Raw genomic sequence first — 24,899 nt, forward strand, 5'->3', positions numbered from 1 at the left:
ATTGTTTGTATTCCTTTATGAGGAAAATATGGGGGACAGGAGGATAAGCTATCTTTCCTCTAGTAAATCATTAATTGCAGCCCACCTAGAAGGAATAATACTAGCTTGCCCAGCACTTTAAAGCATGACTGTTTTTTGGTAGTAAGATGCCATTGCCACTGCTTCTGTGCCTGTATATTTTGTCTGTGCACAAGAATGAAAGGCACTAGGAAGAATTAAATTTAATTTTATGTTTATTATGAAAGTGATTTTAACAAAAGTTTTATGACATGCTTCATTTTGAGTTTTGACATAGAAAACAAAGCTACTGCTATACAGAGGCAAAGGGAGATGTAGTTTATATAAGGTATATTCACAACAACATTTTCTACTACTGAATCCGGCAGTGTTGTTAAAAAGTGGGTACAGCTCCAACCACTGTTTTATGTTCTAAGTATCAAACTTTGTACAGTTATTTACTATCTTTGTTCTAACCTAAAATGGTACATTTCATATGGAAATAGTTGTTTGTACATAATTTACATAGGTAATAAAGCTTAGAAGCACCAGCAGCATCTACAAGGGTTTAGTTCAAATTTTTACTCATGCCCAGATATCTATAAGCAGCTAAACATACATAAATGAGTATTATACATCCACTTTTTTTTCTCTTCCCCAGATCTAGCCAACAGAAATTCCTGCTTAATGAAATAATTGACATGATTATAACAGATATTACTCAGGTGAAGCTCTCACTGATCTCAATGGCAGCTTTGCCTGGACAAGGATTTTGAAACAAGGCCCAATGGCTATATCCATGGCAACCGAATTACACAAATATACTGTAGTACCACTCCTGATCCTTATTTAAGTGAAAAAAGGGATAAAATACTGATTGGGCATGATATTAAGAATCCTTTTTTATTTCTGATCTTTGCTTTTTGCCCTTACTGTAATAGGGAAATAATTCTAGTCCTAATTTTAAAATACAGTTTCTTTATATGTTACAAAAATGGGAAACATTTAGAATGACAACTGATTGCTAGCCAGTTAGGTTCCCAGAAAACCTTTGATATGATCTGACTGGAACTGCACAAATAACAGGACAGGTTGTCTGTGAGACTGACTATATATAGTTGGTACCTTAAAGCAACTTTGTCATTTTCACATTTAAGTAACCATTACAAAGTAGGAATATTTCCAAAGAATTAAATGTAGAAAACAATATTTACAAAATAATTTTAATAAAAAATGAAGAAAGAAAAACAAACCCTAAAGATCATAAGACATTTTCACAATAACTAAAATAGAAGTTTAATTAAGCAATGCTGTTTGTTGTTCCCCTAAATATGGAAGATTATTTTGTGATCAGAAATTCAGTTGTGTTATTTGCAAGAACATATGTCAGGGTATACCCCCTAAAGTATACAAGTACAGTCACTGAATGAAAACAATACATGAGTTACATTAAAGTTACTACTTTTCTACAGTCGTGCCACTTGAAATACCAGGCATTGAATGGAGCTAAAATTCCACAGAATGATACTGCTGGTTATTGTCTTTAAAAGGAGAGTCAGTGTTATGCACAGGTAGAAATTCAGCTGAAACCAAAATGGCAATAGTTTGTATATATTTAAATGTGTTATCTTAGCTTTCTGAATATGAATGGTTTAAATTGTTACATCTAAAGGTATCTCTGTACATTTTTATTGTTGTATATTACACATTAATTTTATAGCTAAACACCTAATTGAAAACACCCCAGATTAAATAAATGAAGTATCTAACTGGAAATGTATATATTCAGATACTTAGATAACAACTCTGCTGTAAACAGTGAATTTTCCTGTACATTTCTATTCAAATGGAAAATGTGATGATAAAAAATGAGACATCTTTAGAATCCAAGTCTGACATTGAGGAATAGTCATATTACCTTACAATAATTTTATTTTTTTCAAAACCAACTCTGATGTGAGACAAAAGCTTTTATTTTGTTTCAAGTGCTTGCAAGGGCGCTCACCCTAGAAAATGATCTAAATAAATCTCAAAACTCTCAGTCTACTGAGATCCCATAAAACTTCCCTAATTACTAATATTTCCATCAAATGGTAAATAGTGAAAGAAGATGCAGTTAGAAAAACATATCACACTAATAGGAGTAACTCTACCCTTTGCTCAGGCACATAACATGCAAGAATGAAATCTTGATTCCACTGAAATAAATTGGTCCTTTGCTACTGACATCAAGGCTTTCACTACATACCTGTTTTTAAAGAGCACTAAAGGTAGAGAGAACCCATTCAAGAGTAAAATCCAAGACCAGTTTATTTAGTGGTTCTAAATCTACTCTGAGTCACTTTGCTGCTTTCACTCTTACGAATCATTTTAAAGGTTATTTTCCACAATACTTAATTCTAGTTTCTTTAAAAAGATGATTGAATATGATAAATTCTTATCATATAAATGTCACTGCTGGGCACAGTGACAAGGGAGATGTTCTACTTTTAAGTTTAATTTAGGATAACTCCTGTTTACATGGCAATCAAATATTTGCTTTTTAGTTCTGGTTTATATGGCTGGGGACTGAAAACATTAATTGTGCTCTTTAGAAATTATCTAAAAAAAAAAAATCACTCAAGCTTAAAAAACTCTGTATCCAATGATCTTCTCACTTATGTGAGTAAAAACCAGGAATAAATCCAATAACATCCATGAAGCTGCACAGATTTAAAACTTGTGAAAAAGAAGAATCAATGTAGAGGCTAAATGTAGCATTGCATTAAGCTGTATCATCTTTTCTTTTGTATTAATCTGTATAATAAATCTAAGACATATAATACCTTTGTGTACTTTTTAGCTCATATAAATAGTTTATATCTTGTATAAATTTCAAATTTTAGAATCCTCCACAAATATAATTGTTTTCTAATTAGCTTGTCCCATTCATGAGAGAGGATTATCATTCATTGCAAAAATTGGTATAAACAAACTAAATTACTGAATAATTAAAAATGTGTGGCATAACTCTCCCTATTTTGGAGATTCTGTAGAAGAACAGAATATTTACACACAAACTTCAGCAATTCTTCCTACTAACCCACTTCAGTAGTTAGGGACTCAGGAAAGGATGCATCATAGCCTTTTGGCTGTCCAATACACATTCTGTTTCCTTTTGGAGAACTGCTTGTCTGTCATGATTTTGCTTACTTGGAGGTGGTTTGACAGAAAACTAATAAATACAAAGCACATTATCTTCTGACGGTGTTAATACTCCCAGGAAACATAATTACTGGAGAGAGGTGCCACGCATGAAGTCCAGGTCTGAATTTATACTTCCTAGTGTTTGGAAGATTGAAAGATAGGTCTTAGGTTCAGATCTGTAGAGTTTGGGATGAGCTGTAATTACAGAACCAGGTTCAGATTTTAAAGTTCCACAGGCTTTGTGGAAGATGTACGGTTTGCTTCATTTTCAATATAATAATTGCCACAGAATGCTTCTACTTCACTACATGGAAAAATAAAAGGAAGAGACGTGATTTTAGAAGCGCAGATCTTGTATGTGTACTAACAACTCGTGTATAACAAAGGGAAGATAAAATAAAATAAGGGAAGAGTTCAAAAGCTTAAAATTTAGTTTTATTGAGCTAGATCCTTAGGTGATATAAACTGTTGTAATTCCATTGATGACAATATTGAACCTGAGGATCTAGACTAATGAACATAATGCCCTGCTACTGGATGTGCTCAAATACACATTCCTACCCCAAAAGATTAATAAACAGAGATGATCTGGGGCATTATTATCCACCAACTTCTAATTGTTGCAGTCTATTAGACCACAACAGGTAGTCAATTTGTCATTTTGTAGAACAACAACATTTAGGGATGATTCACTGCCATCTTTCTAAACCAAATAAATACAGAACATAAAGTAGGAGGACAAAATTAAAAAAAAAGGTGCTACAGCTGCAGCTTTTAACATATAAACATTTGCAAGTTGAAAAATAAAAAAGCTCGTTTATGGATCTAGGATTAGGCCACCACACACAAAGATCTCTTCATTTAACCTGTACTAACATTAGAAGCCATAAATGATCCTGGGAGAGAAAACTGGTTTAACCTCCACAAGAAATTTGCACTGATGTAGCCATAATGTTGCCTGGCTAATAATGGCTGTAGCCAGCTCAGATGCCTAACACAGACAAAAATTGATTCTGGATTCATGCCAGTGTAACTGAGAACTATAGCGGTATGTCTGTGCCAGCAAGTAGCTGCCAGTTTCTCACACTAAAGTTGTTGCGTTGCTTCAGGCTTGGGAGGTAGCATGCAGGACGTCAGTCACTCCAGTGCTCCCTGAGACAGTACTGAGGTAGTGTGGACATACTCTCAGAATGCTACTGCATGGCTAGGGCATTCCTAACCTGCAAGGAAAATTACCTTTTGCTCTGTTGCAAATGAGATAATTTTTCCTGTAGTGTTTTCCATTGATACTGGGCACAATTTTGTAAGTTACTGGGTGCATCTACACGTCTCTACGGTGCCGGTGTTACTGCACCATCATTAGCCATCAATGATGGTGCAGTAAGAGTTGTTACTGTGCCGTGCAGCAGCATACCGTTATTTTTAGCTACTATGTTGCTGTAATGACTTATTTTTAGCTACTATGTTGCTGTAGTGACGTCTTAGCATTTGCCTCTGCACAGAACACTGCAGTGATGCTTACTTTTATCAGGTAATAAAGAGGAGGGATTAAAGGGAAGATGGTGAAATAAGTAGGTAAATTACAAAGTCACCAGGCCCAAGTGACATGTTTCCAAGGAATCCTGAAGGACTTAAAGAATGAAATGGCTGTGGTGCTAACAAAAATAAATATGCAGTCTCTCACAGAAATCGACTACTATGGCACAAAACTAAATTACAAGGCCCTTCACCTTCTGCCTAAGCACTAGGTAACTGTCATTCTGTGAGACAGGATGAACCAGTGATCTAATCTTGTATGGCATTTCTTACGCTCCTACAAGACAAATGGGTATTGTAGGTGTAAAGCTGTCATGTCATTAACAGGAAGTTTTTGGTCTCCAAGCAATACAGGATCTGTCTCCTAGTGGATATTTAATTAATGAATTTGAAAATATTTCAAATGAATTTCAGAAAAATTTGCTCTATTTTTTTCTTTTAGAGAGTTGGCAGATATGATACAAACTTATTTAAAGATGGCAGATCTGATGTAAAAAATTAATCCTTCCTGGAGTTGTATCAGTGCCATTCTTTATGAGTAAATCCCACTGACTTTGATATAAAGACTGCCAGCAAAAGGAGCAATAGCAGGATCCCTTGCTGAATGAGATACAGGAAGTAGGAAGCAAAATAAGGAACTCCATGTTAACTAAAATATCTGAACCTTCCACTGAATAATTTAGACTTAAAAGATTGTCTAGGTGAAAATGATGCATCAGAAAATTCCAACATGCTTTAGTTTGGGATTCAGAGAATTTACAAGCAAGTGGAGAAGTCATCTAATCATCTAAGCGAAGATACAAATAGATACAAGTAAATACCGTGCATGGGAGTAAAGACTTAAGCATGAGTGATATTTACAGTAACTAACGATAATATTACTAAAGCATCCACAAATAGAAGTATATATTTATATATTGTACTTAATTAGATGCTCTATCAAGGGAAAGAAAAAGTGGACTACTAGTTTTGTTGTTCTTTGTTTCTCATCCATCCTATTGTAAAAGTCTTCAAAGAGACCAAATGGCATGTAAAGTTCCAAAACTGTATCTGCAGCAGCAGGTTCTGAACAGTGGTAGACCTTTAAAGAGGGTTAAAATAGGGCAGATAAAATAATAAGACATGGGATTCAATCTTGTGTAATCCATAGAACAAAATTATACATCCATTTCCTTTTTTTTTTCCTTTTTCTTTTTTGGTTTATACTAGAACATCATTTCCACAAAAACACAAATGGGAAATAACAAAATGTAGATTGTTTTGCTTTCTTCTAAAATTTCAAATATAAAGTTCAAGTGCAATTCAAAATCCAAACATAATTTATACTACATACTCCTTTCTATAACAATAATTATTTGCAGGTAGTTTCTTTGACCAGGTTGAATAGGTTTCTTTTTTGCTTAGAAGAAATCTATTTTGCTAGAAAATAAAAGCCTTAGAAAAAATATTTTCTAAAACAGATATTTTCACATGAAAGATGAAAACACACTAGTGCAGACACAAATTTAGATCTTCAATTGGATGCACTCAAGGATCCACAAGTATTCTTCTTTGAAGTAAAAATCCCATTCAGAATACTGGTTTTTAACAATTATAAACCATTATAGTCATTCTTCAACATACAACTGACAATAAAGACTGCAAAAAAGAGCCTTCAAATTAGCAAATGTTTCTACTGTGGAAGAAAATACAATATTTGACAGGAATGCAAAATAATCCAAAACTGAAAATCACTAGAAAACTATTTGTATGGTCGTAGAAATCTGGAAACTTTTGATCGCAGTAGCTTTATAAATGATCTTGGGAACATCTCCTTTGACTCTTGTGCTGTGTACTTGAAATAATTTTGAGGATGTGCCAATACATCAAAGAGGGCTTTGATCAATTTCTTGTCCTGTGGTAGACAAAATATATATTAGACATATTTGGTTGTATTAGTTTTTGCATAACATTTACAATTAATTTTTACTCATATTGATTCTTTTGCAAAAAGCAGCTGAGGATAAAGCAGTTCAAGCATGCTCAAATCCACCAAGGCTGTTTCATATTATACAAATAGCAGTTCACTTTGCTTTCTATATTAAACATATGGAATCAATGTTTGTGGAAGGTGTCATGATGGCATGTTAGAGTACCTGCTGACCTCAAAACATACAAAAATATGGGCAGCAGCACTGAAAACTGTCACACATTGCCACTCCTGTTTATCTCACCCCCATCTCACACTGTCCCAGCCCCAGTGAGGGAAAGGGTAGCTTGGTATTCATAACTTTTGCAAATTCTGAGCTCTCTCACGACTTGCTCCTGTAAGGTGCAAATGGCTTCATTCAGTAGTTACCTAAGCACAGTCAGGATCTGTGTGACCTCATAATTCCATTGAGCAGATCCTTCCAGAACTGAGCCAGTTGGAACTGGTTGATATTTGTAATGTCTTCTGTAGGACAAGGCACACCAACAGATCATTTCTACCAGGTGTCAAATAATGCCAAGTACTTCTCACTGCAGCTCAACATGATTTCTAGCAGTCCCCTGAACTGTTCACTTTGTTTTGCAGCAGCAAATTTCCCATGGGCCTCAACAGAGCCAGAATTCCACTCAGCGTTCTTCTCATCTTTTTCAATTTCCTTATTACGTACATTTGGCAGCCCCCACTTTACCTTGAATAGCCCATTGATCCATGTCCTCTGTTGCTTTTCTGGGTCTTCCATGCAACAGGGGAGTGAAAAAAACCACAGAATCCAAATTCAAAATCAAATCCAAAAATCCACAGAAATAGTCACCCTTAGAATTTCAAAGCTTAAGTGTGATGAGATTTTGAGAAGTGGTTAAGAGGCTTAGGTACCCATTTCCCATTGACAGGTTACTGCTCTTATTCCCTAGGTACCTTTGAAAAAATCTCACCCTGAACTATTAGTTTTGCATAGGTCCAGTATGCAAAGCCTTCACTAGACACTAGGCAATGTCTCAGCTTTTGCCAAGGTTTCTATAATATTTATTGCTTAAAGTAATTGTAACCATGCTGTAATATGAAAAGTACCTTTAAGAGAGACAGACTTGACAAGCAAAACACTTAAAATACTTGGAAACATAGAATTAGAGATTTTGGCAATTTGCTTCTGGCAATTTTTCTAATCCTGGAGAACACATGACTTAGTTCTGTTAACAGCATAACAAGGTTTTTTCATTTCAGCAGTCAACACTAGTGTTGGTTTAGCTCTCACATTCACTTGCCTTCCTTTGGCATAATAATACCTGTCACTCCAGACTGTACATTAACTCCAAGATGCAGAAACACTTGCTGTTGCCTTTTGTGGTGCTTTGTGCACTGTGGCTGGCTGCCCAGCTGTACTTTCTTCCAAACTTCCTGCTTCTACTCACTCTATTTTTGAAAAGCCAAGTTTGTTTTCCTGGCAGCATGCAACTGTGTAGCAGTTATGCCTTGTTGAGACAAGACAATTTTTGGATAGATACATTTATTTTCACGCATATAACTAGCTTGTAGGGCTGTGTGAAATGGCACTGTTCTGTTTTGCCTTGAGTTTCAATGGTTCGAGGGAACAGCGTTTCATCTTGAATTTAATTTCAAGTCAAAACAGCTGTTCCATACCATTCTGTTGAAACAGAAAGGCTGTTTTGATGCTGTTTCGAGTTACGCTGGGGATGGGAAGTCAGTCCAGCTGGGCTGACTTCCCATCCCCAGCACTACATCACTCCTGAACCAGCTAGGCTGCTTCCCGGCCCCAGTGCAATCTAGCACGGGGCACCGGGAAGCAGCCTTGCTGGGCTGCCTCCCACCCCCGCATGATCTAGTCTGGGGTACTGAGAAGCAGCCCAGCTGGGCTGCCTCCCGCCCCCTGCATGATCCAGTGCGGTGCACTGGAAAGCAGCCCAGGCAGGCTGCTTTCTGACCCCAGTGCGATCTAGTGGGGGGCACTGGGGAACAGCCCAGCTGGGCTGCCTCCCGCCCCCTGCTGGGTCTTGGACTGGGGATGGGAAGTTAGCCCAGCTGGACTGACTTCCCATCCCCAGCCTATGGTCAAAACGTTTCGATTTTCAAAATGTTTTGACCAGCCTCGTTTTGTTTTAAGGCTATTTTGACTGCCTTTCTTTTTTCCAATTTTGCTGTTTTGACCTCAAAATTGGTCAAAACAGCGTTGGAACAAAACAGCTGGCAAAATTTTGCACAGCCCTACTAACTTGGTGACTCTTTTTTAAAAGTGCCAATTTAAAATGAAGAATGTTGTTTAAACAATGAGTGTTTTTCTTAATTAAGTAACTTTTCTAACATAAAACCATGTAACTTAGCACCTCATTTAGGTCCTTATTCAACACAACATTTAAGCATATGCCAGAGTACGCAAATCGTCCCTTAAATTTAGGCCTTATATTACAAAGCAAGGACTCTGTTCTACTGAGTCTGCTCAGAATATTCTGGAAATACCTATTTGACACTCAACCTATTTGAAGTTTTAAGGAAAATCACCTTACTGATGAGACAGGGTCACTTTATAGCTACTGTTGTACTGGGATCTTGATACAACCGCCATTTCTAAACTTTCTGAAACTCTTACCATGTCATTTAAATGGACCATAGCAAATCCTGGGATCCAGATACCCCAACATTTTTTGGGTGCATATGTGCCCTCTTCTATAATGTACTTCTGAACAAAAACCTCAGAAATTAGTATTTATAATGTTTGGCTTTTTAACACATGAGTTGGATTTATACAAGTTAGTCCCATCACACTGCTCATTTATTATGTTCTTGAGCTAGGGACAGAAGTTATAAGCAAACTAGTTTAAGTGATCAGAAACCAGTTTAAACCTGTAACAGAACAGAAGTTCAGTGCACTTAAACCACTTTCAAAGTCGCTGAAACCACTTTAAAATAAACCTGGTTGGATGTAGTTTCTGACTGAACTGATTTAGGTCAAACTGGTTTATGCAACTTCAGTCCCAGACCTCTTCCCAGTTCAAATTAAATCACACTCCTTCAGCATCACAGGATGCTTTGCAGCCCTGGGCTGAGGCTGTCTGCTCGAGTGGAGGAGGGTTGGTCCCACCTCTCTGCTCCCTCACTGGAGCACTATCACTGCTCTAGATGGCTGAGAAGGGGATAGTGGGTGGGAAACCTGGCTCTGAACTCCAGCTGGGGTCTGCCTGGAAGGGGCAGAGCAGCCCCTCATAGTATTTTCCCTTCCTCCCCCCTTGAGCAGAGGGGTGGAGGGTGAGGCCAGATGCCAGCCAGTCCAACAGGTTGAGGCAGAGGGGAAGGTGAGGGGTTTAACCCCCCCGCCACTACAAGAGGGGAGGGTGGAGGGTTTTAAATCCCCTCACCTCCAAGGGATCCTTTCTGGGGTCTGTCTGGCAGGGGTGAAGCAGCCCCTGCCTGGCTTTTCCTTTGCTCCCCACTTGAGCAGAGGGGTGGGGGGCATAATCAATTGCCAGCCAGGTTGCCATGCTGAGGCAGAGGAGAGGGCGGGGATTTAAACTCTTCTCCCACTCCACCTGAGTAGGAGAGCCCTGGGCTGGGGTGTGGCCATGCCCCTCCCTCCACTAGAACAAGTAGCATGGGGGGGTGGTAAAAGCCTGACAGGGGCTGCCCCCCCACCAGGCAAACCCTGAATGGGGTCTGTGGCCAGAGCAGGGGCTTAAAACCTCCCTGCTGTAGCCTGCGTGCCCTGGGCTGGGATGTGGCCATACCCTGCCCTCATTCCCACTCTATGTTTGAACAGGGCATGGGGGCCTGGCAGGGACTGCCTCTCCCCCGGGGTAAACCCAGGTTGCAGTCCCATGCAGCCAGGGAGGGGGTTTAAACCCCTTCCCTACCTACCTCAGGCTGCGAGCCCCTAGCTGAGGTGTGGCCACACCCCCCACTCTCCATTTGACAGGGGTGCAAAACCCTGGCAGAGACTCTCTCCCCCATCCCCCATATGATTGATGTCATATATCTTGACTTCAAAAAAGCCTTCGATCTGGTGTCCCATGATCGTCTCTTGGAGAAACTGGCCAATTGTTGCCTTGGGTCCCCCACGATCCACTGGCTGGAAAATTGGCTCCGGGGTCGGACCCAGAGGGTAGTAATTGATGGAAGTCACTCATCGTGGTGTCCTGTGACCAGTGGGGTCCCCCAGGGCTCTGTCCTTGGACCCATACTGTTCAACATCTTCATTAACAATGTGGACACTGGAGTCAGAAGCGGACTGGCCAAGTTCGCCGATGACACCAAACTTTGGGGCAAAGCATCCACGCCAGAAGACAGGCGGGTGATCCAGGCTGACCTGGACAGGCTCAGCAAGTGGGCGGATGAGAATCTGATGGTGTTCAACTCTGATAAATGCAAGGTTCTCCACCTTGGGAAGAAAAACCCGCAGCATCCTTATAGGCTCGGCAGTGCTATGTTGGTTAGCACTATGGAAGAAAGAGACTTGGGGGTCATCATTGACCACAAGATGAACATGAGCCTGCAATGCGATGCTGCGGCTAGTAAAGCGACCAAAACGCTGGCTTGCATCCATAGATGCTTCTCAAGCAAATCCCGGGACGTCATTCTCCCCCTGTACTCGGCCTTAGTGAGGCCGCAGCTGGAGTACTGCGTCCAGTTTTGGGCTCCACAATTCAAAAAGGATGTGGAGAAGCTTGAGAGAGTCCAGAGAAGAGCCACGCGCATGATCAGGGGTCAGGGAAGCAGACCCTACGATGACAGGCTGAGAGCCCTGGGACTCTTTAGCCTGGAAAAGCGCAGGCTCAGGGGTGATCTGATGGCCACCTACAAGTTTATCAGGGGTGATCACCAGTATCTAGGGGAACGTTTGTTCACCAGAGCGCCCCAAGGGATGACGAGGACGAATGGTCACAAACTACTACAAGATTGTTTCAGGCTGGACATAAGGAAGAATTTCTTTACTGTCCGAGCCCCCAAGGTCTGGAACAGCCTGCCACCGGAGGTTGTTCAAGCGCCTTCATTGAACACCTTCAAGATGAAACTGGATGCTTATCTTGCTGGGATCCTATGACCCCAGCTGACGTCCTGCCCTTTGGGCGGGGGGCTGGACTCGATGATCTTCCGAGGTCCCTTCCAGCCCTAATGTCTATGAAATCTATGAAATCTCAAGTGGGGAGTGGCGGATAGAAGCCTGGCAGGGGCTGTCCCCACAGTCAGACCAGGCCTGGGGTCCCATGTGGGCCTAGGAGGGGGTCCTCTGTGGGCCCCTCTGCCCTGCCTGAGTGCCAGCCCCAGGCCAGGGCCTAGCCATGCACCCCCCTCTCTGCTCAAGCTGGAGGGCAAAAGCCTGCCAGGGGCTACCCTCCCATCAGACCCCAGCTGGGGTTCTGTGTGGGACTGGGAGGGGGTTTCCCGCTCCCCATCCCAGTGTGCAAACCCCAGGCTCGAGGTGTGGAGGGGAAAAGCCTGGCAGGGACTGCCCCACCTCCCACACCAGGCAGACCTTGGCTGGGGTCCCCTGCGGGCTAGTAATGGGGTTTATACCCCACCTCCCCCCTGTCAGGATGGTGGCCTGGGCCGGAAACAGGGGATAAGCCTGGCAGGGGCAGCTTCCCCCGAGACTGACGCAGGCTGGGGTCCCATGTGGGCCAGGGAAAAGGGTTTAAAGCCCTCCTTCCCCTGGCATCAGCAATCTGGCCCAGTCTGGGGCCTGGCCATCCACCTTCCATTTCAGCAGGGAGGGGGAGAAAGCCTTGAAGGGCTTCTCGCCTCCCTTCCCTTCAGCAGTGGCTGGGAGGCTTGCTCTAGCACCCCCCCACAGCTTCTGGCCTGAGCCACTGCAGGCATGTGGCTGGATTTCCAGAATTAGAAGTGAATGTCTGTTCACTTGCTTCTTGGTTCAATCTACACAGTTTAGACTAACCTGCAAAGACTGAATCGATTCAACCTCTGGCTTTTTGACTGTCCATACTTAGCTCTGGGATACAAGTAGTGACAGAAAGTGGCAGTGCAGACTGGCTAGTGTTACATCCACAATATGCATGTGGGGTAATGCTCCAGGGACTAGTAAATTATTTTCTTCTTAATGTTTTCATACTTTGTGTTAAAGAATTACCCAGAAATTCAAACAGGTGTTTATAAATGGTTCCTTATTGACCAGTCAGATCATTGTTGTGGACCTGTATTTTTCACACACATGCATGTAAGTGGAAAAAAAATACTGGAGCCAAGATTCATTGTACAGATCTCTAAGAAGAATGTTGTTCTTAAATGATCATGGATGGAATACCACAATGACATTATGATACTAATAGCTCTAGCTTCTCAAAATAATGACCAATTCTGATGTCAGGAATACTAGCTAGACTGGGATCTCTTACACAGGACTCTTGACCTTGCTCAGCTAAAGGAAGGTTGACATACTTTTAAAATTTCTTGATGATTTTCTGATGCATATAATCGTCCATCTCGAACAATGTCTTCTATCAGCTGTTGGTAATCCTCTGAAAAATAAAGGAAAAAGGGGCTGGTAAGTCATAATTTGTATCATTACAGTGGTTAATACATAAACAACTACCACTGGAATCTAAAAGAAATCCCTTAATACTGAGAATTCTGCAGTGTTCTACAGTTAAAGTTCCGAGTTTTCTTTACCAAGACTTGGGCTCGCAAAACTATTGTAAAGCAAATAGCCATTGTTATTTACATTTCAGAGATGAAGAAAGGCATAGAAACCTTAATTGACTTAGTGAACTTATATTCCCCTTGATCCTGATGTGTTCCTCCCTGTAACAATCTCAATTCCAGGTCAACTAACTATTCAGAAAATTACAGTAATCTTTAGCAGTGAAGTGAGCTAACAAAGACATTTCTTCAAATTTATGAAATGAAATTGCTTCACATATATTAAAGGAAATCTTTCAAACAGAGTCTACATAGGCATCTTTGGCATATTTCTGGGTAAAGACTTTTGTGTCTTTTTTTAGTTTTATCTATAGTGATGGGGATCTTTCTTTGGCATGTGGAGATGGCACTCGGGAACCAGCAGCGGGAAGGAGAGGAGTCAGCACACGTGTGTCCTGCACGCACGTGTGCCCCTTTTACCAACTGAATGACCGGAGGCGGTGGCGGCAGCAGCAGCAGAGGAATCGGCAGCGGGGGCAGCAGCAGCTGATCCCCCAAAGGTAAGTGGCGCGGAGGGACCCGGCGCAGCTGAGCCGGATCCGGAGGGGAAGCCCCCCGGGTCCCATATAGCTGAGCCGGTAGGGAGCCGCGCTCCCGAGCCGCGCAGCGCGAACAGAGCGCGCAAACAGGGAGGGCTAGGGAAGGGACTGTCCCCCCAGGCCAGGGAGAACCCCCGGGGCTAACCCTTGGGGGAGCAGGCTCCGGCGGCAGCGGATTCCCCCAGCGGGGGAGTGTAGGGGAGGAACTACCAGCAGGCACTTCCGGGTAGACCGGGGCGCCTGATTGGCCGTTGGAGCGGGGCGGGTAATTCAAACCACGGGCTTTAAAGCCGCGGGGTGACGTAGTGTAAGAGCACGCTGGCGTTTGCGCAGGCGTTCGCGCCGGCGGGCGGGCCGGGAGGGCCAGGAGTGGGACTCCTGTAGGGGTAGGGCGTAGACACCGCACAGGTCTACAAACAGCAGCTTATAGAATGATGTCTATGAGGAGTGCTGCTAGGGCCTCTGCCCAGGGGGACAAGGCTATCCGGGGCAGGTCTGAGGCCTCCACCCAGACCGAGCCCATGGGGGAGCTGATGTCCCCCTACCTCCTGGCCTGTGGGGGATCCCCAGCAGGGCCGGGGGGGCAGAGATTGGGGGCCCCCACACCTGTCCGGCAGGTGCCCGTCTTAGGGCTCTGTAGGCGCAGGTGAGGGAGCTCCGGGAGGAGGTTAGCAGGCTGAGGGGGATCAGGGAGGCGGAGGATGAATTTGACAGTTATTTCCTTTCCCTGCAGGCCCAGGCACCCAAGGAAGAAGCAGCCCGGGCAGTGCCCTCCGCAGCAGAGTGGCAGACGGTCACAGCCAGGACCGGAGCAGCTCGCAGCGAACCGGTACCAGCTTCTCCAGTCTGACTGGTAAACAGGTACGGGGCCCTGGCGACCCTGCAGGAGATGGAAGGGGAGGAGGAAACCCTTGGGCAAGAAGAAACACCACATTCTTCACACTCCGAACAGATCAAGAGATCCACGAGGACCCAGAGGAGGAGGCGACGAGTGCTTGTCATAGGCGACTCCATCCTGAGAGGTACGGAAGGACCCATCTGTCGCCAGGACCCCTCGGCATGAGAGGTATGCTGCCTCCCTGGAGCAAAGATTCGGGATGTGACGGAGGTAATCCAGGCCAGGATCAAGCCCACTGATTACTACCCCATGGTCCTAGTCCATGTGGGTACTAATGATGCGGCCAGGAGAACCCCCGATCACCTGATGGCGGACTACAGTGCTCTGGGTGGTGTGCTGAAGGAGTTTGGTGCACAGGTGGTTTTCTCTTCCATCCTACCAGTGACCAGACGAGGAAGACGGCAGGAGAACTGCATCCGAGAAACCAACTGGCGGCTTCGGCAGTGGTGTCTCGAGGCAGGCTTCGGCTTCCTGGACAATGGCCCGCACATCACGACGAGGGACGTGCTCAGCTGGGATGGGCTTCACCTGTCCCCCAAAGGTAAGCGTGTGTTTTCTACTAGGTTGGCAGATCTCCTCCGGCGGGCTTTAAACTAGGCTCGTCGGGGGGAAGGGAGTACGAGGGCAGGGGAAGCTGTGGACCACCAAACCATGTGGCACCCACAAGGACAGCCCAGCCTGGAGAAGGAGAACATTGGAAACCTGAAAGCCATGGGGAGACCAGCACTACAGAACAGGTAAGAAACAAGAAGGTAAGAAACAATGGGCCCCTTGGGACTCGGAGCGGGGGGGCAGCAAAGGCACCAGTCGCAGGGCTCAAGTGCCTATATACTAATGCTAGGAGCATGGGGAACAAGCAGGATGAACTAGCGCTCCTGCTTGCACTAAACACCTATGACTTAGTGGGGCTAACAGAGACCTGGTGGGATTCATCCCATGACTGGGCTGTACATACTGAGGGCTATAGATTGTACAGAAAGGACAGGTCGGGGAAGAAAGGTGGGGGGGGGTTGCACTTTATGTCAGCGAGCAATATACATCAACCCTCATCAAGACAGAATCCAAGGTTGAGGAAGTAGAAGGATTGTGGGTTAGGCTACATGGGGGGTAAGGAGAAAGGGATTTGGTGGTAGGGGTCTGCTACAGACCCCCACACCAAGGGGAAGAAATAGATGCGGGGCTCCTGAGGCAACTCTCGGAGACCATAAAAGCTAAAGAGGCAGTAGTCATGGGGGACCTAAACTACCCGGACATCTGCTGGGAGACGCAGACAGCAAGGTCCCATCGCTCATGCAGGTTTCTAACCTGTGTACAGGACCTCCACCTGACACAGGAGGTGCATGGTCCCACTAGGGGGAATGCCATACTGGATCTGGTATTGGCAACAGGGGATGACATGATAGGGGACCTCCAGATCGGTAGCCATTTGGGAGACAGTGATCACCTAATAACAGAATTCAACATAAGACGGCGAGTGGGTAAGGTAACTAGTAGGGTGAAAGTGCTAGACTTTAGGAAAGCTGATCTCAATGCACTCAGGCGATTAGTCAAGGACGCACTGCAGAGTAGGAGTTTTGAAGGGATGGGAGCCCAAGAAGGGTGGCTGTGCCTTAAGGAAACGATCCTTGCTTGCTTCGAAAGCAAGACGATCCCCGAGCGAGGCAAAAAAGGGAAAGGGGCCAGGAGGCTTCCATGGCTGACCAGAGAAATCCAGGGCAGCCTAAGGGCCAAAAGGGGAGCACTTAAAAAGTGGAAACAGGGTGAGATCACCAAAGATGAATATACCTCCTCTGCTCGTGCTTGTAGGGAGGCAGTTAGGCGGGCCAAAGCTACCATGGAGCTGAGGATGGCAACCCAAGTAAAAGACAACAAGAAACTGTTTTTTAGATATATTGGGAGTAAAAGGAAGGCCCAGGGAGGAATAGGACCACTGCTAAATGGGCAGAAACAATTGGTGACAGACAGGGGGGACAAGGCTGAACTCCTCAATGAGTTCTTTGCCTCAGTGTTCCTAAGTGAGGGGCACGACAAGTCTCTCACTGGGGTTGTAGAGAGGCAGCAGCAAGGTGCCAGACTTCCATACGTAGATCCTGAGGTGGTGCAGAGTCACTTGGAGGAACTGGATGCCTTTAAGTCGGCAGGCCCGGATGAGCTCTATCCGAGGGTGCTGAAGGCACTGGCCGACATCATTGCAGAGCCACTGGCGGGAATATTCAAACGCTCGTGGCACACGGGCCAAGTCCCAGAGGACTGGAAAAGGGCTAACGTGGTCCCCATTTTCAAAAAGGGGAGGAAGGAGGACCCGGGCAACTATAGGCCAGTCAGTCTCACCTCCATCCTTGGTAAAGTCTTTGAAAAAATTATCAAGGCTCACATTTGTGAGAGCCCGGCAGGGCAAATTATGCTGAGGGGAAACCAGCATGGGTTTGTGGCGGGCAGATCGTGCCTGACCAATCTAGTCTCTTTCTATGACCAGGTTACGAAATGCCTGGACACAGGAGGAGGGGTGGATGTCATATACTTAGACTTCAGGAAGGCCTTCGATACGGTATCCCACCCCATACTGGTGAACAAGTTAAGAGGCTGTGATGTGGATGACTGCACAGTCCGGTGGGTGGCGAATTGGCTAGAGGGTCGCACCCAAAGAGTCGTGGTGGATGGGTTGGTCTCGACCTGGAAGGGTGTGGGCAGTGGGGTCCCGCAGGGCTCGGTCCTTGGACCGACACTCTTTAATGTCTTCATCAGCGACTTGGACGAGGGAGTCAAATGTACTCTGTCCAAGTTTGCAGATGACACAAAGCTATGGGGAGAAGTGGACACGCCGGAGGGCAGGGAACAGCTGCAGGCAGACCTGGATAGGTTGGACAAGTGGGCAGAAAACAGCAGGATGCAGTTCAACAAGGAGAAATGCAAAGTGCTGCACCTAGGGAGGAAAAATGTTCAGCACACCTACAGCCTAGGGAATGACCTGCTAGGTGGCACAGAGGTGGAAAGGGATCTTGGAGTCCTAGTGGACTCCAAGATGAACATGAGCCGACAGTGTGACGAAGCCATCAGAAAAGCCAATGGCACTTTATCGTGCATCAGCAGATGCATGACAAATAGGTCCAGGGAGGTAATACTTCCCCTCTATAGGGCGCTGGTCAGACCGCAGTTGGAGTACTGCGTGAAATTCTGGGCGCCACACTTCAAGAAGGATGCGGATAACCTGGAGAGGGTCCGGAGAAGGGCCACTCATATGGTTAAGGGCCTGCAGACCAAGCCCTACGAGGAGAGACTAGAGAAACTGGATCTTTTCAGCCTCCGCAAGAGAAGGTTGAGAGGCGACCTTGTGGCTGCCTATAAGTTCATCACGGGGGCACAGAAGGGAATTGGTGAGTATTTATTCACCAAGGCGCCCCTGGGGGTTACAAGAAATAATGGCCACAAGCTATCAGAGAGCAGATTTAGATTGGACATTAGGAGGAACTTCTTCACAGTTTGAGTGGCCAAGGTCTGGAACGGGCTCCCAAGGGAGGTGGTGCTCTCCCCTACCCTGGGGGTCTTCAAGAGGAGGTTAGATGAGTATCTAGCTGGGGTCATCTAGACCCAGCACTCTTTCCTGCTTATGCAGGGGGTCGGACTCGATGATCTATTGAGGTCCCTTCCGACCCTAACATCTATGATTCTATGGCTGGTGAGAACAGATTGGTTATAAATTACTATTCTCATAGAAATTATTTGTCTTTTCTGTCTTCATTTTTTTTAATTGCTGTATTTTATTCATTTGTTGGGTACCATCTGACCTCCATGAATGGGTGTAACAGGCAATGCAAATTCTGTTACCTGCATGCAACAGAGGGAGAGGAGAAGGAAGCAGACCCCTTCTGGGAGGAGAATTTTTGGGACTTGCAGGGGAAACAGGATGCAGCAGGAAACTCCAAAAAGACTCAAGCCTGGGGGTTGGGAAAGGTTAAGGAGCTGCAAAAGGCTGCAAACAGGGGAAGCCAGGCAGCCCATTAAGCTAAGTAGGACAGCTTCCTCTCCAGACAGCTTCCTTTCCCTTGGGGTAGAGGCCAGGCACCAAATGAAGGCAGGGTTTAGGGATATAAGCCCAGGCCTATAAAATGGGTGAGGAGAAAGGTTCTAGTCTGTAGGTGGTGGGTGTGGGAGAGAAACCCTGAGAGGCTGGGGAAGGGAGCCGTGGCAGCTCCAGACAGTGGTTGACAGTGGTCAACCCTTACTGTAACCCTGGAGGGTTGGAAGCAGTTTGCAACAAGGTGATTAATCCATTTGTTCTGATTCTTTGTTTTGGAATTAAGTAAAAAGACTGGAAGACTGGGAGTGATTGTATATGTAGAGGCCCTGAGTGGGGTACCTGGAAGGCATCCTCCACTGCAGGGCTGAGACCCAGAGAACCAGGCCTTGAAACAGTGTACCTGAACTGAGCGGTCTTAGCTAGAGGAAAAGGGGCTGAAGCTGAAAAGGGTGAAGCTCAAACAAGGGTTGGGGCCTCCAGGGCCCAGTGCTGATTTTGCCCAGAGAGAGAGAGTGAGAGGAAGATGGGCAGATGGAGAATCATCTGTGAGGTGTGGGCATGGCTATGGGGGTGACAAGGAGGCCATTATAATAGCCTTAAGGCACACAGGAAAGGACCATCTTAGTCTCAAGGGTATAGAATTATAGAATAATAGAAAATTAGGGTTGGCAGGGACCCAAAGCAGGACCACCCCAACTAGATCATCCCAGCCAAGGCTTTGTCTAGCTGGATATGGAAAAACTCCAAGGATGGAGATTCCACAACCTTTCTGGGTAACCCATTCCAGTGCTTTACTACCTTCCTAGTGATCAAGTTTTTCCTAATATTTAACCTAAACTTCCCTTGCTGCAACTTGAGACCATTGCTCCTTGTTCTGTTATCTGCCATCATTGAGAACAGTCTAGCTCCATCCTCTTTGGAACCACCCTTCAGGTAGTTGAAGGCTGCTATTAAATCCCCCCATAGTCTTCTCTTTAGCCTTTCCAGACTAAATAAGCCCAGTTCCCTCAGCTTCTCTTCATCAGTCATGTGCCCCAGCACCCTAACCATTTTTGTTGACCTCTGCTGGACTGTCCAATTTGTCCACATCCTTTCTCTAGCTGGGGGCCAAAACTGGACACAGTACTCCAGATATGGCCTCACTCATGCAGAATAGAAGGAAAGAATTACTTCTCTTGATCTACTGGCAACACTCCTACTAATGCAGCCCAGTATGTTGTTAGCCTTCTTGGCAACAAGGGCGCAGTACTGGTTCATTCAGCTTAGTGTCCACTTTAACCCCCAGGTCCTTTTCTGCAGAGCTGCTGCTTAGCCAGTCAGTCCCCAACCTGTAGTGGCGCATGGAATTGTTCCATCCTAAATACAGGACTTTACACTTCTCCTTATTGAACCCAGGTCTCTCTGAATCCTAGCCCTATCCTCCAGCATATCTATTACCCCGCCAGCTTAGTGTCATCTGCAAATGTTTTGAGGGTACACTCTATTCCATCTTCCAGGTCATTGATGAAAATATTGAGCCAAACCAACCCCAAGATCAATCCTTTGGGTACTCCACTTGATACTGACTGCCAACTAGACATCAAACCATTGATTACTACGCTTTGAGCCCAATAATCTAGCCAGTTTTCTATCCACTTTACAGTCCATTCATCTGAATTGTACTTCCTTAGTATGTTTGTGAGAATGTTGTGGGAGACCATACCAAAAGCTTTGCTAAAGTCAAGGTATATCACATTCACTACTCTCCCTGCATCCACAGAGCCAGTCATCTCATTGTAGAAGGCAATCAGGTTGGTCAGGCATGATTTGCCCTTGGTGAATCCATGCTGACTGGTTCTAATCACCTTCTTCTCCTCAAAATGCTTAGAAAAGTGCTCCCAGTCAGGGGGCATGGCCATTGGAGGGAGGAGTGTATCAAGGAGGTCAACTGAAGGCTCAGAAGATGGTGTCACTGTGTGGGTTTTGGATACCTCAACATTGGTGTGCAGTTTAGCTACAGTAGCCTCCACGCAAGGGACAGCATTCATCTCATGGGCAGAGGGAAGAAGTTCTTCACCGACTTGTTGAGAACTTTAAACTAGGCATGTCTGGGGGCCAGGGAGAAGGTTCCACTGTGGAAGCAAAATCCACTAGCCACAATGATGCACAGGAGGGCATTCAAACCATGGATGTCCAGATGGGTTCTAGCATCTGGAGGCAGAGACATCATGATAGAAAAACTGAGGTGACTACGGGGAAGCTCAGATGCTTTATGGGAATGCCAGAAGCATGGGAAATAAACAGGAGGAACTGGCATGTCTTCTGGCCGATGAGAAATTCAACTTGATTGGGTTGATGGAGACCTGGTGGGACGATACACATGACTGGGCAGTTAATATTGAGGGTTACAGGCTTCATAGGAAGGATTGGATTGGGAAGAAGGGAGGAGGTGTGGCCCTCTATGTGAAAGCACAGTACCCATCCCTGCAGGTCACCTTTGACAGCAGGGAAGGCTACCTTGAGACCCTCTGGGTCAGGCTACAGGGGGGACCAGAAGAGGGAGACCTAATGGTGGGAGTCTATTACAGGCCTTCCTCCCAAGATGAGGGGAGCGATTAAGCATTTTCAGGAGAATTGACAGAGGCAGCTAGCACTAGACCTGTGATCATCATTGGTGACTTCAACTACCCAGGCATCTGTTGGGAAGACCATTTGGCTGCCTCCAGCAGGTCAGCTAACTTTCTGGGGACAATAGATGATCTGTTCTGACACAGGTTGTGGAAGGGCCTAGGGCAAGGTCACTCTGGCCCTAGTGCTGGCCAGAGGGGAGGACATCATAGGCGACATGAGGATTGGTGGTACTCTGGGCGACAGTGACCATGACCTGATAAGGTTTACCATCCACCATAAGACTGGGAAGTTAGTTACCAGAACAGAAGGCCTGAATTTCAAGAAGGCAAATCTTGGCAAACTCAAGAGGCTTGTTGGAGAGGCCCTCTGCAACTGGCATTTGGATGATCTGGGTGTGCAGGAATGATGGTGCTTCTTTACGGAGACAATTCTCATGGCTCAAAAACATGCCATCTCCACACAGGCAAAAAGTGGGAAGAGAGTCAGGAGACCTGCTTGGCTCACCAGTGATATTAGCAAGCTATTGAAAAAGAAAAAATAAGTGTATATGCAATGGAGGAACAGCTCAGCAACCAGGGAGGAAGACACTCGTATTGCCAGGGCCTGCAGATACGAGACATGGAAAGCTAAGTTAGGCCTGAAGATCAAACTGGCAACCGGTATAAAGGACAACAAAAAGTCCTTCTATAGATACATAGGGAGGAAGAAAAAAAATTGGGCTCCACTGTGGGACCTCTACTGAATACCCAGGGGCAGTCCACAGTTGACGCACGCAAAAAGGCAGAACTCCTGAAAGCATATTTTGTATTGGTATTCCTGAAATCCAAGGGGGGCTGCTCATCTGACCAGAGGCCCAGGGAACAAGGGGAAGGTAACAGCCTACATGAAGTCAGCCCAGAACAGGTGAAGGATCTTTTACAATGCTTGGACATCTTCAAGTCTGCTAGACCAGATGACCTGCACCCAAGAGTCCTGAAAAACCCGGCTGAACTCATAGCAGCACCATTGGCCAAGCTATTTGAAGAGTCGTGGAACTTGGGAGAGCTCCCCAGATGACTGGAAGAGGGACAATGCAGTTCCCATCTTTAAGAAGGGAGAGGGATGACCCCGCAAAACTACAGGCCAGTCAGTCTGACCTCAGTCCCAGGTAAAATCTTTGAAAAGTTGGTTAAGGAGGCTATCAACTACAAGCTGGTAATGGATGGGGTGTTAAACAGCAACCAGCACAGCTTTGTCAAGGGAAGATCATGCCTCATGAGCCCTGTGTCCTTCTACAACCAGGTCACTAACCATCTGGATGAGGGACAAAAGAGCAAAAATCCAGGAGAACTTTGACAGACTGGACTCAAGGGCGGAACAAAATCAGATGAAGTTTAACAGGGAGAAGTGCAAGGTCCTTCACCTGGGTAGAAAGAACCCTCATCACAACTATACAATGGGTGGTGGCCTACTGATTGGCACAACATCTGAATGAGACTTGGGGTCACAATCAACTGGAAGATGAATATGACACAACAGTGTGATGAGGCTGCCAAAAGGGCCAATAAAACTCTGGCATGCATCAGCCGCTGTGTGGCCAATAGATCCAGAGAGGTACTCCTCCCTCCCTATTCAGCATTGGTGAGGCCTCAGCTGGAGTACTATGCCCAGTTCTGAGCACCACACTTCAAGAAGGATATAGATAAAGCTCGAGAGGGTACAAAGTAGGGCCACCTGTTTGATTAAGGGCATGAAGTGCAGGCCCTATGAGGAGAGACTCTGGGAACTGGGCCTGTTCAGAAGAAGAGAAGGCTGAGAGGTGACTTGGTAGCTGCCTACAAGTACCTCATGGAGGAGCATCAAGAACTAGGCAAGCAACTCTTCAGGAAGGCACCTCAAGGGAGGACGAAGACCAATGGGCATAAATTAATAGAGGGAAAATTCAGGTTGGATATAAGGAAAAAAATCTTCTCTGTAAGGGTCACCAGAATCTGGAACACGTTCCCAGCAGAGGTGGTGCAGTCGCCCTCCTTGGATGTGTTCAAGACGAGGCTGGACAGGCACCTTGCTGAGCTCATCTGAGCCCAATACTTTCTGCCGATAGCAGGGGGCCAGACTTGATGATCATACAGGTCCCTTCCGGTTCTATGATTCTATTCTAAAAGGATTCTTTGAGGACCTGCTTCATGATTTTTCCAGGGACTGAGGTGTGGTTGACCAGTCTGTAGTTCTCTAGATCCTCCCTCTTACCTTTCTTAAAGATGGGCACTATATTTATCTTTTTCCAATTGTCCGGGACCTCTCCTGATCACCAGGAGTTTTAAAAAATGATGGCCAGCAGCTCTGCAATCACATCAGCCTACTCCCTTAGCACCACTGGGTGCATCCTGTCCAGCCCCATGTACTTGTATGCATCCAGTTGTTCTAAATAGTCCCTAACCTGTCCTTTTGCCACTGTTGGCTGCTCACGTCCTCTCCAAAATGTGCCGCCAGGTGCAGTAGTCTGGGAGCTGACCTTGCCTGTGAAGACTGAGGTGAAAAAGGCATTGAGTACTTCAGCCTTTCCTGCATCCTCTGTCACTAGGTTGCCTCCACCATTTGGTAAAGGACCCAAGCTATCCCTGATCCTCCTCCTGTTGCTGACATACTTGTAGAAACCCTTCTTGTTACCCTTCATGTTCCTTGCTAGTTGCAACTCGAATTGGTCTCTGGCCTCCATGCCTGAGCAATACTGTTTTACTCCTCCATAGTTGTTTGTCCAAGTTTCCACTTCTTATAAGCTTCCTTTTTGTGTTTTAGCTTACTAAAGAGTTCCCTGCTAAACCAAGCTGGTCTTCTGCCATGCTTGCTAGTCTTGTTGCACATCAAGAGGGTTTGTCTTGTGCCCCCAGTAAGGTTTCTTCGAAGTACAGTCTACTATCCTGGACTCCTCTCCCCCTTAGACTGGCCTCCCAGGAGATCCTGCCCATCAGTTCCCTAAGTGAGTCAAAGTCTGCTTTTCTGAAGCCCAGGGTCTGTACTCTGCTTCTCTCCTTCCTTTCCTCAGGATCCAGAACTCAATCATCTCATGGTAGCTGCTGTCCAAGCTGCCATCCACTAGTATGCGCCCCACCAATTCTTCCCTATTTGTGAGCAGGAGGTCAAGAAGAACATGGCCCCTAGGTGACTTCTGTAGGTCTTGAACCAGGAAGTTGTCCACAAAAAACTTCCTGGATTACCTCTGCACTGCTGTATTGCTCACCCAGCAGATGTCAGTGTCACATTGCAGAGGTTCCCAGGGATGGCTGTGATGACCCTTGGGGTCTGTGACCATGCCTGCTTCGCCCTGCAGGTGCCTTCTAATCTTTCCTGCCATGTCTTGTTGGTTGAAATAAAAGTTGGGAGGCTGCCCATGAGTTTGTGTGGTTACAGTCCTCTTGAACCCCACTAGATCCTGCTGATCTTGGATCCCTTGCCAGGTCTCACTCAAAGTCAGTGCCTCTCAAGACACCCTAAGCATTATGAGGC

General features: G+C 45.6%; 1 protein-coding gene across 7 annotated transcripts in view; it reads right to left on the reverse strand.

Moving 5' to 3' along the window:
• Nucleotides 1-215: 215 nt before the first annotated feature.
• Nucleotides 216-24,899, reverse strand: part of SCUBE1 (signal peptide, CUB domain and EGF like domain containing 1) — a 383,661-nt gene continuing 358,977 nt past the window's right edge. For all 7 annotated transcript variants that reach the window (XM_019481708.1, XM_019481710.1, XM_019481707.1 and 4 more), the window contains 2 exons: nucleotides 13,088-13,167; nucleotides 216-6,613 (listed from right to left, as the gene is read on the reverse strand). In XM_019481708.1, coding sequence (XP_019337253.1) covers nucleotides 6,461-6,613; nucleotides 13,088-13,167 — 233 coding nt within the window. In that variant the 3' untranslated portion in view covers nucleotides 216-6,460. The remainder of the gene's footprint in view (nucleotides 6,614-13,087; nucleotides 13,168-24,899) is intronic.

This window comes from Alligator mississippiensis, chromosome 4 (genome assembly GCF_030867095.1).
Source record: "Alligator mississippiensis isolate rAllMis1 chromosome 4, rAllMis1, whole genome shotgun sequence".
NCBI lineage: Eukaryota > Metazoa > Chordata > Crocodylia > Alligatoridae > Alligator > Alligator mississippiensis.